Genomic DNA, 22730 nt, shown 5'->3' with positions numbered 1-22730 from the left:
GCGGAGCTCGCCCTGCCGCGCCCACGAGCCGAGGGAGGGAGAGAGCAACGGAGCGCGGGAGGGGGGCGGCGGCGCCACACCGCCCTTTTACAACACGCGGAGAGAAGGACGCTGCTGCCTGCTCCCCCCCCGTTTCCTCCCGAGTGGTATCGCCCGGGCCGGGCCGGAGCGGGGCGCACACGTGGGCCGTGCCGTGCCGTGCCGGGCCGTGCGACGCAGGTGAGGCCCCCGTGGGTCCCGCCGCTCCCGGGCCGGGCGGCACTGCTCCTTCTCCCGTAGGCTGCGTGCAGTGGCTGCCCTGCGAAGGGAGCGCGGCGGGCGCGGCCCGACTCAGCCTCCCCTCCCTGTGGCGAGTCACGGCTTTACGCGGAGGGCCCCGTGCTCCTGGGAGGGTTTAGGTCCTGGCTGGGCTTCCCCCGTGCTCCCAAGGGAATTGGGAATGCCCCCAAGGGAACGGCCGTCCTAGAGGGCGGCGGGCGGTGGCTCAGACCCGGCTCCTCCGTTTGCGGCGCGTTTGAAGCCGGGCGGCAGCTGGGTGGTGCTTTGCAGAGGGGCTGCCGTAGCGCCGGGGCACTCACGCTGCCGGCTCCAGGGCGAGGCGGGGCAGCGCCGGTGCCACTCCGCCGCCTTCCTGTGCCCGCAGGATGCTGCGCTGAGGGGCATGACGGCTCTGTGGGCTCGGCACGTCGCCCGCTGGGGCTGCCTGCTGAGCACGGCCCGTGCCGCTCGGAGGCTCGGCGCTGTGCTGCCCGGCCCGGCCTGCCCAGGGCCTGCCCCGCGGGCTGTGCTGCCCGCTGCGAAGGCGGCGGCTCTGGGCCGGCTGCAGGCGGGCAGGCCGGTGTCCCTCGGGAGCTGTTCCCCGCCCGACAGCGCCGAGGATGGACCCCGCTCTTCTCCCGAGAGTAACCTGCCTTCAGTGCAACAGCAACAAGCAAAAGCAGAAATACTGCCTGATCTGAATGCAAAAATACTGGACGAAGGTAAGAGGCTTTAAGGGATCCTCAAATTATGTTTTCGGTATGCTGCGGTTTAACCCCAACTGGGTTCTCCTTTTTTGCCCTGTTTGCCTGAAATATGTGTTTGGAGTTCCTGAGTTTCACTTCTGATTAGCTCGGTGGTTAATTCAGATAGTTATGGTCGATGTGGCATGCAAAGAATACCTTTAAAGTGAAATAAAGCTATAATGTTTTGGGTGAAAATGTAGGTCTGGAGCTGCCAGTTGAAGGAGTTTTCATAACCCTACCTGTATTTGCTGAGCATTTGCCTTTCCCTCAGAGATGTGGTGGTACAAACTAAAGGGTTTTGGTTTGAGTTCTTTTGGGTTTTGGTGGGGTTTTTTTAATTTTTTGTGTGGGGGGTTTTTTGTGTTTTTCTTTTTTTTTGGTGTGGTTTTTTTTGGTCTAGTTTTGGGGTGGTTTTTTTTTCTTTTTTTGGTTGTTTTGTTTTTTGCGGTTTTGTTTTCTTGGGTTTTTTTTTACTTCTTATTTTGAGCGAGGCAGGGAGATTGCTCGCCTGAAGCAGCTCGCACTCCACGGTTTGAGGGATCAGGAATGACCAACAGGAGGCAGTGGTGTGAAGCCTCCTTAAGCACTGCTCTGATGAGAAATGCTTGCCCAAATGTTTCCTGACGAAAGGACACAAAGGGAGATAAATACAGCGCCTTGGTGTTGTTGCCCTGAGGAAATTTACTCACTTTTTTCCCCTATTTTTACATCTAAACAAGGATTATAATATTTCCATCCTTTCCAATTACTTTGTGTATGCTGAGGAAATTTGCTCTGAATTACTGAGCAGCCTTGTATGTTCAGACTCTGCTTTGAGCCCAGCCAGCCTGGATTATACAGAGCTTGTTATTTGGGGTGGCTCAGGCCTGCCCCAGAGATCTGTGTGTGTAGCTGGGTCTGACCCAGTGCTGCACCAAAGTGATGGGTCAGCAGCTGGTGTGTGCCTGCACCTGCGAGGCAGTTTATCCTTTTGCCAGGTTTTTATCTGCCAGCAGACTGACTGGAGAATGTGTGTGTGTGTAGCATTTTTCCCAGTTGTCAGTTTATATAACGGAATAAACATAATTGATAATTTTTGTGGGTTTTGGTAACTTGAAGTATGATTCCCAATAGGAAGTGTAAGGACCTTAAAGTGACAATAAAAGACATGCATGTGTCTGGAATGGACTTTATTGGTTTGGTCCTCAACAGGTTGAAAAACACCACTTGATATTCTTATAGATTCCTAGAGAGTTCCTGTTCAATGTGTAAATGTTGCTGAAAACATTTTACTGTGTTTTTGTTTCTGAGGCTGTGAGAAAAAGACAACACCTTCAACAGCTATCAGACTAGTCTGTGCAACTCCTCCTGGAGCATTAGGCACATCCTAATTACTTTGGAATTACTTTAGTAGAGTTCTGGTGTGCCTTTGTTTCTTGACTTGGAAGAGCGTTACCCTGGTCTCTCAGATGCCATTATACAAAGATACAGAGCACTGAAAATCCCCTTCCTGAAGAGTTTATAATCAGGGCATCTGTTCAGTAATCAAATTGATGATTGATGTGGATGCTAGCAGTCAGCCTGCAAACAGCAATCTTAATCTTGTTGCTGTGAGCTCCTATCAATGGAAAAATAGATCTGTTTAGAGAATTTGTTTTTTAAAGACACTGAGTTTTGTGACTTGGAACACTTAAGGGAAAACAAGCATAATGATGTTCCCTTTGAAACCTTAGTGAGTAGGAAGCTATTCATTTTGCTATTAGAGATAGTGGCAGTAAGCTTTACCTTTCTCTAATGGATAAGGCAGAATAGCTTGGCTGGAGCTGGCTATGAAATACATTGAAAGTTAAAACAGCTGTGTTTCAGGCATCATATTCAGGAGAACCACAAAGTAGTGGGCTGGTCAGGTTATGAAAAATAGTCTTTGTAGTAGCCTTTTATCTGGCTGTGATCAGGCAAGAATACATTTGTGAAGACATGAAAGACAATCCTTTTTCAGAGGGTGGTATGATCTATTGTCTGCAGCGGTCTGGGCAGCACACTGAAGGCAGGCTTGCTGGGTACTACTCTCAGATTTGGCCATATGAGTAAAAGTTGAGAGGCAGTGACCAGGAGGTGGAACAGAGGCAAAAACTGAGAGCAGAGTCTATGTTTTTATGTTTTCAAATAATAGGTTGGCTGTTTATCACATGGCACAGTGTTCCTGCATTTTGGAAAGGATTTTAAGAGATACGTATAGCATTTGGTGGGAGCAGCTTTGTCTTTCACAAAAAAAAGACATTTGGGTCTTCTGTATTTGTTTCTCAGACTGGGATGACATCCCACCTTCATCTGCTTTGGAATTGATTTCTGAGGAAGAAGCTGTACAGATCATTGCAGAACCACTTCTCCCCATTCAGTCTTCCACGCTCCGAGATTATGTTGATCACTCAGAAACCCTTGCAAAACTTGTCCACCTAGGTATGTGTGATTTTGTTTGTGTGCTCTTTCTATAGCAGGAGCCTTGGAGATCTGTAATTTCTGCTTTGCTCTTACTGGTTATCTCATAAACTTGAAGATGGGAACAGTGACCAATGGTAAAAAGCTGCAGAATGTTATCCAGGGTAAATGGACAAAAAAGGGACTGTGTCACTAGCAATGCCACGCTACTGGGAAACAGGCTGGTGTTAGTCCCTGAGTGCTGTGGGTGTTGGAAGGAGGCATCTCCCACAGCTTCAGGAGGTGGGGATCACTGTGTAACTTAATTGGTCTTTCTTCTTTTGGGCTGGTTAAGGATGCTTTAATTTGCTGCAAAACAAGGTGCAGCTCTTCATCCTTGGAAGGAAGGAAAGAGGATGGTTGCCATACATAACATTAGGAGTGAGGCACAGCACACTGGAGAGGCAAGGGGCAGGATTGACAAGAACCTTCTTTCTCATCAAAAAAACCACTTGGAGTACAGAGATACCCATGTTCAAGCTTTCTCACCACCATGTTGCCCAAACATGCAAGGAAGACTAGAAGGAGGTTGGAGAAATTAATATTTGAGAGGGGGAATCTGTCTCAATGTAGTAAGAAATTGTCACATGTGAGTCAGTATACAAAGTCACTTCACTGCAAAAATCATCTTCCCTTTTATAATAGATTTGGAAATTTCATGCACACATACTTCTGTGCAACAAGAGCAGGTCTCTAAGTGTGGCACATGCAGGATTCACTGCAAATGTCTTTCTTCAAAAAATAAACTCAGCAAAAGCTTCTAAAATGACTGCTTATTTTATCTGGAGTCTTTCCACAATATACAAGGTGGCATAGCCTTGCTATGTTGAGTAATTAAAGTATGCAAAATCAGTGCAAAGAATTGAGTAGTCCTATAAATTCCAGCATGCCTTTGGGAAACACTTACAGAAAGCAGGGTCTGTGTTTAATTAAAACAACTTCTAATTTTGTTTGTTGTAGGAGTTGACTTATCCCAAGTGGAGAAACGTCAAAAGGCAGGTCAGCTCTTACTGACCTTGGACTTTGAAAAAGATGTAAAAAAAATACTTCTGTTTCTTAAGGATGTGGGTGTAGAAGACAATCAGCTGGGACCATTCCTGACCAAAAATCCATACATCCTTGGTGAAGATCTGGAAGCTTTAGAAACCAGGTAAGCCTTTTGAGTAGTAGCAGGGTGTTAAGCCCCTTGGCTTGAAGATCTCGTTTTCCAGTTGGTTTAACCTTGTCTGAAGGAGCTGTGCTGCCTGCTGCCTCCTTTCTTACTTGACCCCTGCCTCTGTATTCTTGTGCCTCCCCATCTCTTGGCACTATTGTGTGATGGTATCATAAGTCAACACCTTCATCCACCTGAAAACTGTCTAGTAACAAATTTTTACTGCCCATCCCTGTCTGTTTGCCACAGAGGAAACAGCTTGCCACATTAGGCCACGTGCTTAACTCATGTCAGCTTTCTTTCCAAAATGACATCCCTTAGGCTTTACATAAATTTGTAGAGCAAGATTAAACTCTTTGGTCACAATTTGAAATCTCATGAGTTCTGCAATCAAAGATTTCTTTTGTGCTGACATCTAATAGCAGCAGGAGGTTTTGGTGACTTTTTTCCTGTTGTCCAGCTGAAACTCAACACAACACTACAATGAGCTAATTTGTTTTTGTTCACACTTGTATGGCCCTAAATTGTTCTTCAGTCCTTACAATGAACTTTAATTTATAATACTATTCCTAATTCAATAGTTTTCTTTCAGAACAACTCGTGTGTGTGTGTATGTGCATATTTAATGAACTCAAAACTTCCCAGTACTCCAGAGAAAAAGTCTGTTGTCTTGGCTCTTGCTAGTAGCATTTCTGTCTGAAATCTGAAAGTACAGATACTTAGAAACAGGCACATGAGTAGACTCTTGTATAGCATAGACCTAACTTAATTCGCCTCTGTTCTTATAATCTTGTGTTCAGTAAGTGTCCTTTCAGAAACAATATCCAAAAAAATACCCTGTGTCATTTTACAGCAGTAGCTTTGAGTGTAGATATCTGACCAGATTGCTTATGCTCTTCTGAGTAGAGGTTTGGGGGTTTTTTTGTGATAAATACCCTAACTCTTCCATGAAGTCAAATTTAATTTTCAGTGACACTCCTGTGGCCCTGGTTGGTTAGTACAGAAGGGGCTAAACAGAGCAATCTGATTTCTTCTTGATATTCTGCATATGATTATTCTGTAAGTTTGACACTGGTGAATGATTTCCTGCAGGCTTTAAAGTAAGTAAGTGTGCTGTAAAGACTGTGAAGTGAGTGTGTCTCAAATAGCTTTCTTTTGAAAGCTGAGTATCACCTTTGCATAAACAGTTTGGTGCAGATGGACGTGGTATTGGTTACATCACTCTGGAATGTTTTATTGCTATGGATTCCATGTTGCCAGGAAACAAAACACAAATTTCAATAGGTTTGGCATTTGACTTCAGATAAACACTGTAAAAGTCAAAACATTCCATAATTCCTAACAATTTTGACAGTTGCAAATCAGTGTCTGTACTGCAGCTGCACCAGATGCTTTGTTTTATGCTGGTGTTAATGATGACTTAAAACTGTTAACATGCTACATAGAACTGCTGAGCCCTGTAGTGGAACGAGGGCTAACCTCGGTGCCAGCACTCACAGATGTATCTCAAGCTTTGGCCAGGTTGGATAGTTGTGTTCCTTTAATATTCAATTTTCTACAGTCAGGTTATTACAATCTTGCCATCCCTCTTTTAAGTTTTTTTGCCTTTCCAGGAAGAAATGCTTCAAGTGTGAATGCTATTCACACTTATTAACAGAAAAGAAGTGGAGTCAGAATAGCCAAAAGATTTGATTTTTAATTGGCTCATTTACCTGTTTCTGGGGTGCTTGGAAGCTGTGCCAGTTCCATTGTCATTGTCAGGAGCCTAGGGTGCTACCTTCTGTGTTGTGGTGCCTGCTCAGTTAGGAATTGGTTCTCTAGAGCTGTGATAACTTAATTTCTGAAGATTTGTGGAAAGAGGGAAGTTGTAGTAACTGGACTTTTTTCTCTCCACAAGACATGGTTTAACAGAACATTTTTTGCTGAATATCTGCTTCTGCAAAATATTCTGCAACCCATTTAGTATTTTAATTACTACTAGATAAACCAATTCTTGTATGCTCTAAGTTGATCTGACTGCATATACTTCTCATATTGCAACTACTCTCATCCATAACCAGAGGAAGCCTCTCCAAATGATAGTTTAGTTGTTTAGTACATGGTAGTATGTGGATTAATTGTTTCTCTTTACTTGGTGTGCTGGATTTCCCCTCCTCAAGCGTTTTTTTCTGGGAGCTGTGGTAATCATCTACTACAAGTGGTACTTGAAACAGGATTTCACTTTCACTGAAATCAAAGTCTGGAAAAAGTTTTGACTTGGAAAGAAAGGAAGAAAGCAAGCTCTGTTAAATATCAAAACTTTAGTCAACTCCTCTTGCTTTCTGACAACCAGATGTTTGTTACTTACTTGTTAGACCAGTGACTGAAAATAGGGGCCTGTTTGTGGCAAACACAACTTCAGCTGATGTAGAAATGTCTTTTTCGACATTATCTCTACACACAGCATCATTGTATGATATTTCTACTCCAATGCTATTGGCAAAATGGGAATGTATGAGGTATAGTACTCTGTTCTTTCAGCAGTAGAAATGGAATTCATTAAAATAGCAAAAGGCTGTATATATCTTCTTGTCCATACCCTATTAATGTGTTTGCAATCTAGGAGACAGACTGGTAGTTAACTGTAGGTTAACATAGTTATCTGCTTAAGGACAGCTGGAAGGAATTAAAATCTGTCTTCAGTATTGACATTCTGCTCTGAGGTTTATTTTACTTCTAATTAATTGGAAGGGAGGGTATTTTGCTTTTACGATAACTGCAGATTTCACCCTAATTATTTTTGGCAGGGTTGCATGTTAATGCTAGAACATCTGTCCATTTATAAGATATCACTGAGGAATTTAAGTGATCACTAAATAAATGGAGGCAATATAATTTTCATCACTGGATTTTATTTTGTTTTTGTTCTCTTTTTAGAGTGGCTTACCTAAAATCAAAAAAATTTGGTAAGTCAGAAATTGCTCAGATGGTCTCAAGAGCTCCGTATTTGCTGTTGTTTTCAGTGGAAAGACTGGATAACAGACTGGGTTTCTTCAAAAATGAACTTGGTCTCAGTGTAAAAAAGGTAAAGACTGAAGTCTTCAGGTATTTTGTTAGTGGCTGTTGTAAGGTCTTGCAATATGAATACTCCAAGTGTTCAGAGATTATCAACCAACACTGTGTTAACATCAGTAATGTCACTAGAGGATTACAGGAGGATAACATGGATTTAACTGTCTGGATTTAACTGTAGAAGTGATATGGACATCTAACATACAGAGGACCTGAAGTACAGTTTCTGAAGATCACCTGCTACAGGTTATTATCAAATAAGCATGTTATGTCCAGTTCTGTTATTTGAGGTGGATCAGAGGACTGAATTAATTACTGAAACAGCAAGCAGCTCTTTTAACTTCTGGAAAATTCTTTGGTGCTCTTCATCTCTTTAAGACACTTAAATAATAAGTAACATATTCAATAATTTAAAAAATAGTCTAATCTGTGAATATCTTATCAAGATAAATGCCAATTCATATGCTCAGCTCAGCAAGAGTGACCTCTGTCTTTGCTCATGAGTGCAAACCTCATTACATGTTTAGCAGGTATTCAGCACCATGCTTTGGGACCATGCGAGGGCAGGTAGCAGCTGGACTTGCCTGGAGTAAGTGGGCAGTGTTAGTTGTGTCCTGCAGTAGGTGGGGATTGCAATGAATGTCAAATTCCAAGTGGAATCTTTGGTTCTTCTGTTGGCTGAACAGTCATAGCTGCTACAGTGCCCTGTTGCTGGCTTTTCCATATTTGAGGTGAGACATCTCCTCAGAAAAAGGTTTGGCCACCACCTTGTTGTACTCAGGGTGGATTACAAGTAGTCAGACACTTCAGGGAATGTGGAGTATTGCTTGTAGTGCTGTTACACTGTGATCTAACCAAACTCAGAAGTTAGCTCCACTGACACTAGAAAATCCTTTTATAGCCTCTGTCGGGTGGTGTGTTGTTTACTTTTTTTAAAAAAGATGGGAAGAAACAACTTGAGGGCTGAGAGAAATTGGGCAATTGAGCATACTTTCTCCTTTTGATGCATGTTTTTACTCCCTCTTCCTGTCTGCTTTACAATTGTATTATTTTTTGTTTTCCAAAAGAACATATTTAAGTAATGTTTTGCATTTTAACATACTGCTGTTTCATGCAAATTCATCTTTGGTGTAGAGATAAAATGAAATACAAGATGAAATGCCAAAAAAAAAAGTTTATATAGAATCTATTTTTTGAAGCCTTCAGTAAAACTCTTTTAATTTATGTGTTTTTTCTGATTGTAGACAAAGGATCTGGTAATTCGTCTTCCAAGGCTACTAACTGGCAAAATAGAGCCTGTAAAAGAAAATCTTCAGGTGAGCTTATGAATAGATATTAAAAGTGTATTGTATATAGTTTGAGTTGTCAGAAGACAAAATTCGTGTAGAGGATGGTGTACAGAAAGAATTTAATGAAATAAGTTTAGAGGTGATATAAAGTAACTGTTAAACAATGTATTTTCCTCTATAGCCTGCAAGCTTACTCGATGCATGGAGCGTTACCTTATTCTGTCTTCTACTCTGATGTATTGCCTTCCTACCAAAAGTTACTATATGATGACATAAATGGTCACCCATTTTTTAATGGGTAGAAAAATACTCAGTCTTTTTTTTCCTCCCCTTAATTATTGTGGTTTTTTGCTAACTTGGATTGTCCGTGAGTATTTAGGAGCAAGAAATGTGCAGTTGATTATTTTTCTCCTGGCAGGTAACTAGCCTGCCAAAATGTGCATTTGACACCTATTGTCTGATAGCAGATGGTCGTTATTAACAACTGTTGGGTAAATAACTTCAAACCCATGGGGATTCCTTTCCCTTTTGAAAATGTAAGTGTATTGCTTTAATTACTGTGCTGTAAAGCCATCGAGGCCAAACAGCATGATGTAGTGTAACAATTTGTGAAATTCCATTATTCTATAACAAATAACTATAAATCAAAATGTATAATTTTCAGACAGACTCACTGTTCTGAAACTATTAAATGCTAGAACTCTTGCAATCTGAAATGTGTGTGTGGTAAGGGAGGAGACTGGAAAGTAGCAGACTGTTCTAATTAATAGTGCTTTCTTTTAAACACACATTGTTTCCACAGTCTAGGGAGCCATTATTATAATGAATGTGTTTTTGAGGTCTTTAGTTCTATGTGACTATCTTGTTTATCTACCAAGAAATACAGCATAGCACCTCTATTTTTAAAATGTGTGAGAAAGGGAAAGAAAGGAAGGATTTTTAGGTCCCCGCTGTTGGCATCTGCTCATTCTTAACAGCTCAAGCTTTTCAGGAGGTTGGATTCAGAATGTGTGTTCAGACCTGTATGTCCTAAAGTGCTGGTGGGAGGACAGTACTTGGAAAGTGGCATCCTGTACCAGCAGTTCAGAAGCAATCAGGTTGTGTCCCTCATTCTGAATGGACTGTTATTCAGAAACAAGTACAGTAGCTGATCTTGGTGTCGTAAGATACCAGTCATGGACTAAATGTGCTGAGGGATGGCTTAGTCCATCCTCTGAGGGTTTAATCAAGCACAATTAGAGATTCATTAACAGGGTAAAACCTGTCAAAGCTTTCATTACCACTGCCTATCCTGGGAATAAAACATACTTCGTTGACTATTGCAGAGGCTTATGCAATAATGATATTAGCATGTGGCCTAGAGAGTTAATGAATATTAAACATGTTTGCTGTCAGACTGAGTGCAGTCAAAGCAACCTACACTTGAGCTCACTGATCATGTCGAGGGAGCTGTTCTGTGTCACAGGGTAGAAGATAAAACTCAAGATTCTTGCCACAATTACCTCTACAGTGGGCCCAGCTTTATCTCTGCAGTGATTTAACATGGGGTCTTAACTCTGGTTATGTATCTTGATGCAGGAAGTTACCCCTGCCACCTCAGGTCCATGGAAGATACCACTCATGTGCAAACTCTTTTTTTCATACTTGAATGCTGTCTTAGTTGATGGGTATTTTGTGTGGTGCACAAATATTTATAAAGAAGAAAAGTTAAAATGAGGGCTTGAAAGACCTGATTACAGTTGCCTTTAGAAACAGTTCCCGCAAAGACTTGGAAGTCCTAAGGTAAATTCAAAACCCAGATTCCAAGCCCTCCCCTTCATATTTGACAAGCAGTTCTGGAAAAGAGCTGCAGTCTTGGCACATCAAACTGGGCAAACAAAAACACAGCCTTCTTGCCAGCTGAAGTACCTTAGTTTGATATGAAAGTCTGGTTAACTGGCAAGCACACCCACTTCTGAGTGAAAACAAGCTGCTTGTAAGTGTCACTGGAGGATAGAAGAAATGACTGGGTTAATAGACAGTCTTGTATGCTGAATTCTTTCTCAACAACTCAATGAATTGCTTGCCATTCTGCACTTTGGGAGGAGTGCTCATGATTTTATTGAAAAAATGTGTTTTGCTTTCCTTTTGGGAAATCATAATTGAAGTCAAGGCAGTCTCTGAAAAAGACATCTTACTTTAGACTTGATTGAACTGTAGAATAAATTGAATACACTGTATATTCTACACATCTCTTTTAGGTTCAGCAGTCTTAAGTTGAAGACTATAGAAATTATACTGCCTATTATAAAAATGTAACTTGGATACATTAGCAAAAGAGGTAACACATTAGCAAAAGTAGGCACTAGCTATTTGATTGCTGTGTTTTACAGAGCTCAGCAGCTCCACAGGAAGAAAGTCTCTTGACAGCTTGGTATTGAAAATGATAAAGGACTCTTAGTAAAGAATTTTTATGCTTTTAACTGCCATATATATGCTAACATGTTTTTTTGTTCATATCTCAGACAAACTGAAAAATATATAATATTCACAGAAATTATTTTTATTTTGGAGATATTCTATAAACAAATTGCACTTTAATCTAGAACAATAAATAATTAGCATTGTCTGACTTGAGAAGAACCGAAGTGGAAGATATTTTTGTGGTTTGCATTCTTGTTGCTGTGTGAAAAAGGATAGAAGAATTTTGCGTTAGTTTATTTCAGTGTCACATTAAAATAAGTTTGCTGACTTGCAAAGATAAAATTGTGCTCTTTTTCAGGTTTGTCAAATTGAACTTGGTTTTCAACGTAATGAAATTCAACAGATAGTGTGTAAAACTCCCAAGATTTTAACTGCAAGTAAAAAGAGACTCAAACAGACATTTGACTACTTACACAACATAATGGGCATTCCCCACCACATGCTTACTCGCTTTCCTCAGGTGAGCTGTTAATCTGGGAATAAACTGTAGCTGCTCTTGTCACAGCCACTTCATTAACGTGCTGAAGGTGAAGCCTTGCTCTATGCAGAACATAAGTGAATGCTTCAGCTAGCCTATGGCTTTTACTCTAATTGAGATAACTTTTATTAGCAATTAGAAACTATTGAGGATTTCCATGTGGACCTGCTGCTTATTTTCCCTTAGCATATATGATATCACTACCCACAGCCTTGTGATATTTACAGTTTTCAACAGAGGTAGTCATGCTACTTAAAAAATAAGCTTTAAAAATTTTAGGATCTGAAAATAGAGTGTAAAGGTAAGAGAGGTTCTGTCTATTAGACAATCAGATTATCATTGATCTTCTTATTGCTGCAGCAATTGCTAAAATACCACAGGATTGAAAATAGATTCATTTCTTTATTACTATTTTGGGGTTTTTTTGTACCTCCTCATTACTGCTATTTCCTCACAAATTAAAAGTGAAAGTGTTAGTCACCTCATTCAATGCCTACATGCAGTTGCACTATCTTCTTACGAGGTAAAATGAAAGCAGAAATTACAACTTCTGAACTGCAGTAATTTTCTTTCTAAAGCAAGTTTAATAGAGAATCTAAGTGGCTAGAAAGCCAAAATTGCATGGGGGAATAAAGCTACTCAGGATTTTGATTGTCTTGCTATTTGATCTATCTTTACTTAACAAAGATGCTTGCTTTTGTGCTCATCTTTGTCACTTTGCCCTCCTTGATCTGTAAATGACTGCAAGTTTTGCTCACTTCTTCTCAGTTGTCTTATTGTTTGCTTTATGGTGGTTCACCTCATTATTTTTATTCCTTTTGTTTGGTAGGGTAAGTGGAGTGTTTCCTCTGTTCCTTGTTCTTGCCACAGTCTCTCCCTCTCCCGTTATTCCCTTTCTCCCTTGAAAACTGTGAATTCCAGGATACAGGTAGTGCACATCGGCCCGTATATGGTTGGGCCTTTAACTTGTGCCTTCCCAAATGCATGGTTGTCTCCATCTGTACTCACTTTTATCCTGAATGACAGTAATGTTGAACATAGGAAGTATACAGGATTTTTTTTTGTCAAATTCTCTCTGATGTTACAGTTGCTCTTGTAACCATTCTGTCAGCTATATCCATAAATGGTGGTTAAGTGTTATTTTTTTATTTCGACTGCCTCTTAAAATTCAAGGAAGGCAGAAGAGGAACACTAGTTTTGTATTTCCTTCCTTTTTCAAATTGGTTTGCATCCTCATGGAACTCTTCTTCCATCAGTGGAGTCTTTTTTTTAGTAAAATCTCTGCTTCCTTAGTAAAATCTCTGAATAGCATTCATATTTTCATCATTATTGCCCCTATAGCATCTCTCTCTATTCAGTTGTACTACTCAGGAATGAACTTAGATCTTTGCTTTTACAACTTAACTGTGCATCTCATCTTCCCCACTTCCCTCTCTTTTTAAATGTTCTGCTGATTCCCCTACCATTGTTCTCATCTTTGACTGTCTAGATTATTTTTTTGTGTCAGGTATCTTCAAAGGTAGGTGTTGCTGTGCAGCAGAAGACAAATGATTGCTTTGAACCACTACACTGTGCCTTTTGGCCACGTTATGATGACAGGAGTCACATCCACTCACCTTTACCCTTGCCACTGTACCAGTTTGTTATTTACATTATGCCACGTGGTCACCTCTTAATTTCTTCCTTATAACAGTGGTCATTTGAATCTGTCTGATGCTAGAGGGAAAGTGCTCCCTGTTACTGAATACCTCCACTTTTTGGCTGTGATTACACAAAAGTAATGATGTTATATAGAAACAAATCCCTAGCACATTAGGTTTTTTGTATCACTCCATTTTTTTGTGTATGTCAGCATATTGAAGTATTTATTTAGAATCTAGATAATTTATATATAAATGTAACCTACCTGGTGTTGGACGTAAATTAAAGGAAAACAAGTGTATTATTTGTTTGCTTCCTAGATCTTCAGTTTGTCTAAAAAACACTCTTATTTTTGATGCCTCAGGGTCTGAATTTAGACAACCTAAAAAATTCTTCCCTTTTTCTTTCTTAGGTTTTCAACTCAAAGCTACTGCGAATCAGAGAGAGGCATATGTTTCTTGCATTCTTGGGAAGAGCCCAGTATGACCCAGCACAGCCCAGCTACATCTCCCTGGATCAGCTGGTGTCCTTGCCCGATGAGCTGTTTTGTACAGAGATTGCCAAAGCCTCCATGCAGGACTTTGAAAATTTCTTAAAAACACTTTGATTAGTAACACATGTAAAAAATTATAGAATTAAGTTGCAAAATAAACATACTTTATAAAACTACTTCCCTTTAAGGTCTCTTAATTTTTTAATTACTGGTTTAAGAACTCATTGTTTATGAAGCGGGTAGGATTTAAAGGCTTACAGTAATACTCATAGTAACTTAAAAATGTATTTCAGAAGGATTGAGCCAATATGTTGATTGCTACTAATGCAAGCCTTGTAATTAATCAGTAACTTAATTGAAAATGGATGATGCAGCACATTAACAGAAAGGTAAATTCAAATTTTTCTTTTTTTCTTTTGATAATGGCAGAATTTTGGGAGAATGGAAAATCAGCTAGTGACTTATTCCCTGTCTTGCCCTCTGTTATCTTCTCCTTTCACCTCTTCCCCAAAAGTTAGAATAGCAAGATAGTGTGGTAATGAAGTAATGTTGTGTTTACCTGCTTGAGCTAATAATAATGATGTTATTCTTTTCCTTGTATGGCAGAAAGTATCACACCATTAATATGTGAAGCTCCTCATACAGAAAGGCATTCTTTCAACAGGTTACAAAGGTGTTTCTTTTTGAAGCTTGCTGCTGAAATTAATATCCTAAAAGCTGGTTAGAAATGTCAAAAAAAACCCCAGCAAACAAAACTCAGGAAAATTATAAAAAGAAAAAAAAAAAAAAGCTGTTCCTGAAATCTAGAAGATCTTTAATTTAGTTAGTTTTCTCTTCCCCTTGTTCAGTTTTTCCCCCCATACCAATGAGATTCGTGTGGCTTTAATACACAAGTAACCATATGAAAAGAGGCTGTAGTGTATATTAAGGTGATAGAGTTGGTCAGTTGTAAAAGCTGCAGTAAATTCTGACATTGGGCATCATGGGAGTATTGAAAACACTTAATCTATTATTAAACAAAGCACGTTAATATGGAATTATCAAATGCTTCACAGTGTATTTGGGAAGAACTAAAAGCTGCTTAAATCCACATGCAGAACTGTTTGATGTTGTTTAGAAGTTTGAATTTCTTCATTAGAAACAGCTCAGGAAATCTGAAACCCAGATGTTTTAATTTGGATTTAAGTTTATTTAATGAAAAAGCCTCAATGTTTTAAAACCTCACTGTTGAAGATAAAAATAGCAGTTTTTATGCACACAACAGAATAAAATCCAAAGGCTAAATTCTACTAATAGGTGGGAAATAAAGTAAAATTAAAGAGATTTAAAGAATGAGAATAGTAGTGATCTCTGGATTATGACTTCGGATAAATTCTTATTAATCCAAATTAAGAATTTGAAAAACAAGTGCTTGAAACACATTGAAAAACCATATCCACTGTCTGCAGTATATATCTGAGATTATCTATTTTGTCATTTTTTCTCATGTTTCCTGCTCCATTGGCCTGGAAAGATTGCTTGAAATACTCTATTAAATAGACTGTTCTTGGTGGAGATACAGAACAAATTTCATGGTGGCTGAAATGTGCTGACTAAGCGCTTCCCCCATTTCCTCCTGTTAAATAAAAGTATCCAAAGTCCAATATGCGTACTTGGATTTTTGACTGTATTAAATGCTAATAACTGTAATCTTCAAACAGTCTTGTAAAAAATAGTGTTTACAGTAAAAAATGTTAATAGAAAATATGTGGGTTCATAATGTTGGAGTTAACTTCTGCAGATTTTCTCCACTAGCCTTATTTTACTGTGTATTACCTTGTGACAAACCATTGTAACAGAAATTAATTACAGAGTCTGTATATTTTGGATGTCTCAAACTTTGAGCTTTAAATTCCTTTAATATTTTTAAATGTAGGAATGATTGCTGCCAGAGCTAAACCAGTTTCTTTGAAAGGTTAAATGCACAAGCTTCTGCCGAAATAGATGAAAAATGGACACGAAACATTTAAAGGGAGTGCTGAAATGGAAGAGGAGAGGGGATCGAAGAACTTTTTGAGGATCGTGACAAAGACTTTGTGGCTTTACGATTAAAAAAATAAGTAAAACCACAAACTTTTCTGGCTGAAATGACCCGCTGCGTTGCGTGCTACCTGTTTCTGTGTTCCCCCCCACGTCCGCATTTTGTTTCTTTAAACCCGCAGCGCTCCCTTCCTTCGGGAAGGCACAGCGCTCTGTGCTGCCCGCTCGCTAGCGGCTGCGATACCTGAGCACAGGCAGGTTTCTGCTCCTTGGCGTGGCCGATCGGTGCTTTGCTTATCGCGCTTTACAAAGCTAACTGTTATTTTTATTTTTATTTTCGTCCGTCCCTCGTTTCCGCCCTCCCGCCGGAGCGCAGGCGCCGGGCCGGCATGGGCGGCCCCGCCCGCGCCTTACCCAGGAGCCCGCGCGGCGCGCCGAGGTCAAGATGGCGGCGAGGGCGCCCGGTGAGGCTGAGGGGGCGCTGAGGGGGCGCTGAGGGGGCGCTGAGGGGGCGGCGGGGCCGGCTCTGTCCGCGGCCCCCTCCGGCCTGCGGGGCTCGGCTCGCCTCGGCCCGCGCTGGGCAGCGAGGCGGGCCGTGACGGGGAGGGGGGGAGCCGGGGAGCCGCTGTGCACCGTGTGCACCGTGTGCACCGTGTGCCCTTGACGGGGACAGCGAGTGCCGGTTCCACAGCGGCCGGGCCGGGCTCCCCGCCGGCCTTCCCGCGGCGGCGGCGGGAGCCTGCCCCCATAGCTGAGCCCTGTGGGCGTAGAGCGGGCTCGGGAGCACCGGAGGAAGCCTTGGGCTGCCCATGAGGGCCCTCGGGGATTGCTGTCCTGCGCGGATACCGGCTGGGCGCGCAGTGGTCTGAGGTTATTCCTTGTCTGGCCCTAAAGGACGAAGGAGTAACTGAGTAACCTGCTGAGGTAGCGCTCTAAAGAGCTCCTTTGGGGCGTTTTGGGGCTGACCTGGTGAGACTGATGATTTAAAAGTCATCACGTAAAACAGCTCGCCCGTGTTGTGCCGTTCGTGGCCTTCCAGAGCCCTTGCTGAGGTATTTGATTATGTGTAAAAGCACCTCTGCCGTCCCAAACCACACCTAAAGGAAGGTGAACGTGCTAGATGTGGTCTGGTTTTTTGTCTGATAAATTTTTTTTTGCTTGGCTGGGGCTTCTTTTGAGGTTTTAGTGTGGATTTCATGGATGACTTTGGCAGCTCCTTGAAAAAAGAATAGCATTCGAGTATCGAGAGGAGAGCAGGTCAACAGTATAATAATATGCTGGGCTTGACGTCACATAACGAACCTAGATAAATTATTGGAAAAGCCTGATGGTTTTGTTTTATGTAGACTATGAGTTGTGGAGGCCTGGTTATTTTTTTTTTTTTTGGGTTTTTTTTTGTCTGATTAATTTTTTTTTTGCTCGGTTAGGGGTTTTGAGGTTTTAGTCTGGATTTTACAGTTGACTTTGGCAGCTCCTTGAAAAAGGAATAGCATTCAAGTACCTGTTGAGGAGAGCAGAAGGTCAACAGTATAGTAACATGCTGGGCTTGACGTCACATAGCAAAAGCCAAAGAACCTAGATAAATTATTGGAAAAGCCTGATGGTTTTGTTTTATGTAGACTATGGGTTTGGCTCATGTAAGTGTTGTGGAGTCTGAGAGTTTTGTTGCTGTCTTTGATGAGGAATTGGTAGCATTTTTCCAAGCCTTAAAGCAGCCTAATAATTTAGTGAAATGGGTTAAGCTCTTGTATGTAGTGAGTTCAGTGTCAGTTATGGGATACTGAGAAGTAGAACCCAAGTCACATATGGTCAGATTCAAACTTGATGCAGTTTTACATTACTGCATGTGTTGGAGGCCAGCAAATATTTGTGTACTGGCACAGTAATGTGTAAATGTTGAATTTTACCTTGCTGTGCATGTTCAGTTGCAGGAGGTGGTCGCCTGTTTGACAAGATTTGCAAGTGGTATTACAATGCAGCTGGGTTCAACAAATACGGTAAGTGTTTCACTGAGTTTTTAAAACTGCAAATGTAACAGTTCTCAAACTAGTTATGGTTCATGGCTGGCATATGTACGTGCAGGTTGGCATAAGTCTTTTTGATCAAAACTGGCTACTACTTTGTGGCAAAAAAAAGTTGGCAATAGCTTCAGTTATTTCTGTGTTTGCTCACATTCTAGTGAATTAACTTAAAACAGCTAAGGCCAGGCTGGGAAGTTGAAAAAACTTTCACAAAGCAGTCCTGAAAACTCAATTATTTAGATTTCCCCACCGAGTCACTTTCAGTGGCCAGTGTCTTACTGCCCTTGAAGCTGGGGAGGTTCCCACTGATAGCAGTCAGCCTATCTGCAGTACTTGGGCAAAGTATCCAAAGTGCAAAAAGGATTACAGTGATTCTGCCCTTTGTGTCACCATAACTGCAGCTGGCATCACTCTGGCCTGCACAGTGGTGGAATAGGTCTCAAAACAGGGCTTCCTTCAGGAAGGAGAAGAGGGTCCCTTAATGGTATTGTCTTCAGTTTATTCAGAGTTGTTACCAAGTTTGTTTCAACCATTTAGATGGCAGAACAGTTCTTGTATGACAAGAATGTGAATATTCAGATGCTGCAGTTTATTGCTTACCACAATACAAGCAAAATCTCTTAAAGAAAGTTAGAAAACCTGCCCTGGGAAGTTAGAAAAAAAATTACAATAAAACTGTAAATAAGTAGCTTAGATCCATCTTTCAAAGTTGCAGTGTTTAGTTCCTCTTTGATAATGCCTGTCTGCTGAAATTCTTACTTCTGCTGCTTCCCTGGAAATGTGAGTAAAAAATTAGCAAAGCATCAATTTAATATAGTTTAAACTAGTAGCAGTGCTCCCTGTGCCTTTGAAATAAATTACAAAACTGAGTTAAGAATATGTGACTCAAATATTTGTTCATTGAGACACTACTGCCAAAACACTCACATGAGATTAAAACCTTTAAGCACAAGTCAGAAGGTATGTTGTAGTAATCATCTTGGAATGCCACAGAAGTAATATTGTCCTATTTTGTTAATACTGAACCTTACAGAAAGGTTGGTTGTCTTCAAGAATCCTTTGTTCTACAGAAGTGTGGGAGTGTGCTTAGCTTTGAGAAGACTGGGTGTTTCTCCCTGATTTAACTTCTGATTTGGAGCTCACGCACCAACACAGAGCTTTGGGTTCCCATAGCTTCCTATAGTCAGCAGAGGTCTGCTCATCATTACCAGGGCAGTCTAGAGAAAAATTCTTCATACTGAAGAAAAATTCTTCACATCATCTGGGGCTGATTCTAATGGATTCAGAGCTCTCAAAAACCCTTTACCTGGACAGTCATCTTTAACAGAGATACAAAATTAGATGCACAGAAGTTCACCCCTTGGATCCAGAGAAGTTTTTGTTCTGTATATGCATAATCTCATGAAACACATTGAATTAAATACCCATTTTCCTTATTCCTCTTTAAGAAAAGGAGTGAAAAAAGTAAATGGAGTCTTTGAAAGTCAGTGTTTAGGATTACATGTTCTCTCTGATCAATTAGTGGCTTTCCTGGATTGGTTTGGCTTTTCTTCGTAAGTTTGTGCTGGAAGTGTTTTGCCCATGGTACACGTGTCAGTCCTAAATCTTACTGAAGAACGTTCATTCAGTGGTACTGTGAATTCCTCTTGGTACAGGGTTAATGCGAGATGATACGTTGCATGAAGATGAAGATGTAAAAGAAGCATTGAGGAGACTTCCAGAGCACCTGTACAATGAGAGAGTGTTTCGCATAAAGCGAGCGCTGGACCTGAGCTTGAAGCATCAGATCCTTCCCAAAGACCAGTGGGTGAAGTATGAGGAGGTATGTGCATGGGGTGTGTCCCCGTGCAGGTCTTCAGTGGCACTGCTAGGACTGGTGGTTGGGATTTCATTCTCTGGGGAGACACCTGTTTGCATGTTCTTCATCGTGAATGAGTCAGCATCTCATGGAGTACCTCTGGAAAACACTTTTGGCTGCAGTTTAAAAATCTCTTTTTCTGTACAAATTACTAAATTTTTCTCAAGATGACAGAAGCTTATGCCTCACCTCGGAATCACAGCACATTGTTTGCATTCAGACAAAATATTTCTTGTAAGCTGTCAGATAAAGAAATACAATGTAAATGGCTTTGGAATTCTTCAAGATCTGCTTTTCTGAGTAATTTCTTAATCTTGCAGAAAATCTGGAGCCAAAGCTTTTATTCATTGAAGGTGCCAATGAAGAATAATTTGGAGGGAAATCATGCATTAAAATAAGTGTCACCTTGTACTTTGAAAAAACAGACTGCACTTTCCTTATCAGATGTAACTAAATTTTATTTTTTGGTAGTGAATTGGTTGACAGATTTTGCATCACTGTGCATCTCAGCTTTCTCCAGGTTACCTGGCAGGGAGGAATTTTATCGTCAAACTTTTGGCTATAGGAGAGTATAAATACATGAGAGATGTATTAATGCATCTCTGAATAAGCAGAGGCTGCTTCTTTTGGTCTCATAGGTCATATTTAGACATATGACCTAGTAATTGGTCAATTCCTCAAGCAGTAGTTTGGTTTGTAAGTGTTAAACATGGTCAGGGTGTTCTATCAAATACAAGTTTACAGTGCTGTTGAGAAGTTAAGCTGAAAAAAGAGATTATCTGGAGTATTATTGTTGGACTTTGAACTAATTACAGTGGATCTTGTGCATTTGAGTATCTGCCAAAAAGAACACTGTTTCTAAAGGCATAGCTGGAAGCATCACTTTGCTTGCTAATGTTGATGAGGCATTAGGAATTAGTGGTTGCTGCAGTACAGAACTTGTCATCACAGACTTGGCAGATACAAAGTTTACCTTTTCAGGGTAAGTAAGGCTGGATTCTTGTTTGTTTGTTTTGTTTTGAGGGGTTTTGTTTTGGTGGTTTTGTTTGTTTGTTTTGAGGTTTTTTGGGTTTTGTGGGTTTTTTCTTTTCTCTCATAGATTGGTGTTTAGTCAAACCTGGGAAGGAATGAGGAAGAAACAGTCTGTAGGAATGACTTGAGGTGTTTTTGGACTTTGCTGTAAGTTTAAATATATTTCTTCTACATATTTCTTCTTTTTCAGGATCACCGTTATCTCGAACCATACCTAAAAGAAGTAATCCGTGAAAGACAAGAAAGGGAAGCATGGAACAAGAAGTAACTTTTGAACTACTTCATGCAAATATCCAGATATTTCTGTTATTTTAAACATTTGGATGTAGAAGTCTATAGGGAGGCAGTTGTGGGCCTGAGGAATACTGTTTCAGCTTGTTCATTGAATCTGTTCATCCAACTAAAATAAACATGTCAAACTATAAAAATCTTGGAAGAGTTCTTTCTAAATGTTAACAAGCTAACGTTCAGATCTTTCCTGTGAGCATATACATTACACATTAGCTTAGTGGTATGCAGTCTTCATCCCAGCTTTTGATTCTTGCTCTTTTCATCATACAGCTGTTTTCTGCAGTAGTAGAATTAGGTTAGAAATGGTCAGGACTGTTGGTGCTGGTTGCTCTCTTAAGTTAAAGAAGATTTGGTATTCATTTGTCACTTGTCCCTGTAGGCAGCAATTCTGAACCAGTGTTTGATGTTACAATGGTATTGTGAGACAGCAGAATGTAATATTCTGTGTACCTGAGCAGATATATATTCTAAAAATGGAAGATATAGATGATTCCTTAACCATAAAATGGAAACTGTTTCCCTAACTTTTAATACCGTATATGTTGTTAAACCTTAAAAACCATTTTCATGTAAACTGTAATTACTGTCTCACTTCAGCTTTTTGAGACTTTTTATTGTTTTAAAGAGTAAAAGTGGTATTCTGATGTGCTTTGAGCAACATAGCACTTAGCATAGTTAACTTCTCATGGGTTTTTTTCATCACCTAAAGCATGCTCTAGTTTTTAGTGATTCATATCCAGAAAATACTGGCTGAAAACCTGGAGTTTAGTCTTCCACAGTTCAATGGTAGTGTGAATTTGATGCAGATACTGGTATAAGGCATGAAATTCAGAGCCTGTTGTGTAACCTGGATAAAGTACAGATTCGTGCATGATGGCCTCAAGGTTAGTGTTTTTCCTTTTGTTGTGCATGCTTGTCTGCCAAATACAACACTCGGTTTACCAAAAGAAAAAAGAGCAAACCACATCTGCAGTTTTGAATTGGTATGACCAAATAAATAAAATACTGGATTAGAAGCTTTTAGCTTTGTTCATCACTCTGTTACTGACCTTCACCTGCTTGCTTAAGTCCTTTACATCTGTAGGATGGATACAATGATCCCTCAAAACTTGACACCCTGATGTGGCAAAACAAAATTCTGCAAAAATACCTTCATTGCCAATATTCCTCTTAAGTCTGCATGGAAAATATATTAAGAATTTGAGGCTTCGTTTTTCTCCTGCAAAATCTAATGATTGAAGCATACATAATTTGATGTGTTTTTAGGAACTTCATGATTTTCTTCCAAGCGACAAATAGGGCATGAAGTTTCACACTTCTCTTATGGAATTATTAGAGTGTAGCTTTCTAATGAAATCAGAGCTATTTCGTTATCTGTTAGAATTATATTAGAAGACTTAATTACATACTGAAAGTAGTACTTCAAAAGCATAGCTGGTCAAATTTCTATGAAAGCTAGAATTCTGTGGAAAGACTCTAC

General features: G+C 40.4%; 2 protein-coding genes across 2 annotated transcripts; both read left to right on the top strand.

Annotated features, from left to right (window-relative positions):
• The first annotated feature begins 51 nt into the window (after positions 1–51).
• Positions 52–14206, top strand: MTERF3 (mitochondrial transcription termination factor 3). The gene is made up of 8 exons (XM_039705963.1): positions 52–219; positions 644–980; positions 3291–3443; positions 4422–4611; positions 7531–7678; positions 8910–8981; positions 11716–11877; positions 13949–14206. The coding sequence occupies exons 2-8, from the start codon at positions 662–664 to the stop codon at positions 14141–14143; spliced, it is 1239 nt and encodes a 412-aa protein (XP_039561897.1). The 5' UTR covers positions 52–219; positions 644–661; the 3' UTR covers positions 14144–14206.
• A 2218-nt stretch (positions 14207–16424) lies between these two features.
• LOC120500720 (cytochrome b-c1 complex subunit 7) lies at positions 16425–22266 on the top strand. The gene is made up of 4 exons (XM_039705964.1): positions 16425–16512; positions 17974–18045; positions 19725–19891; positions 21150–22266. Exons 1-4 carry the CDS (start codon positions 16494–16496, stop codon positions 21225–21227), a joined length of 336 nt encoding a protein of 111 aa, XP_039561898.1. The 5' UTR covers positions 16425–16493; the 3' UTR covers positions 21228–22266.
• Positions 22267–22730: the final 464 nt, after the last annotated feature.

The sequence above is a fragment of the Passer montanus genome, unplaced genomic scaffold (genome assembly GCF_014805655.1).
Source record: "Passer montanus isolate IOZ18808 unplaced genomic scaffold, ASM1480565v1 scaffold19, whole genome shotgun sequence".
In the NCBI taxonomy this organism is placed as follows: domain Eukaryota; kingdom Metazoa; phylum Chordata; class Aves; order Passeriformes; family Passeridae; genus Passer; species Passer montanus.
Note: the sequence above shows the minus strand (reverse complement) of the source record. Positions and strands in the feature narration are given on the sequence as shown.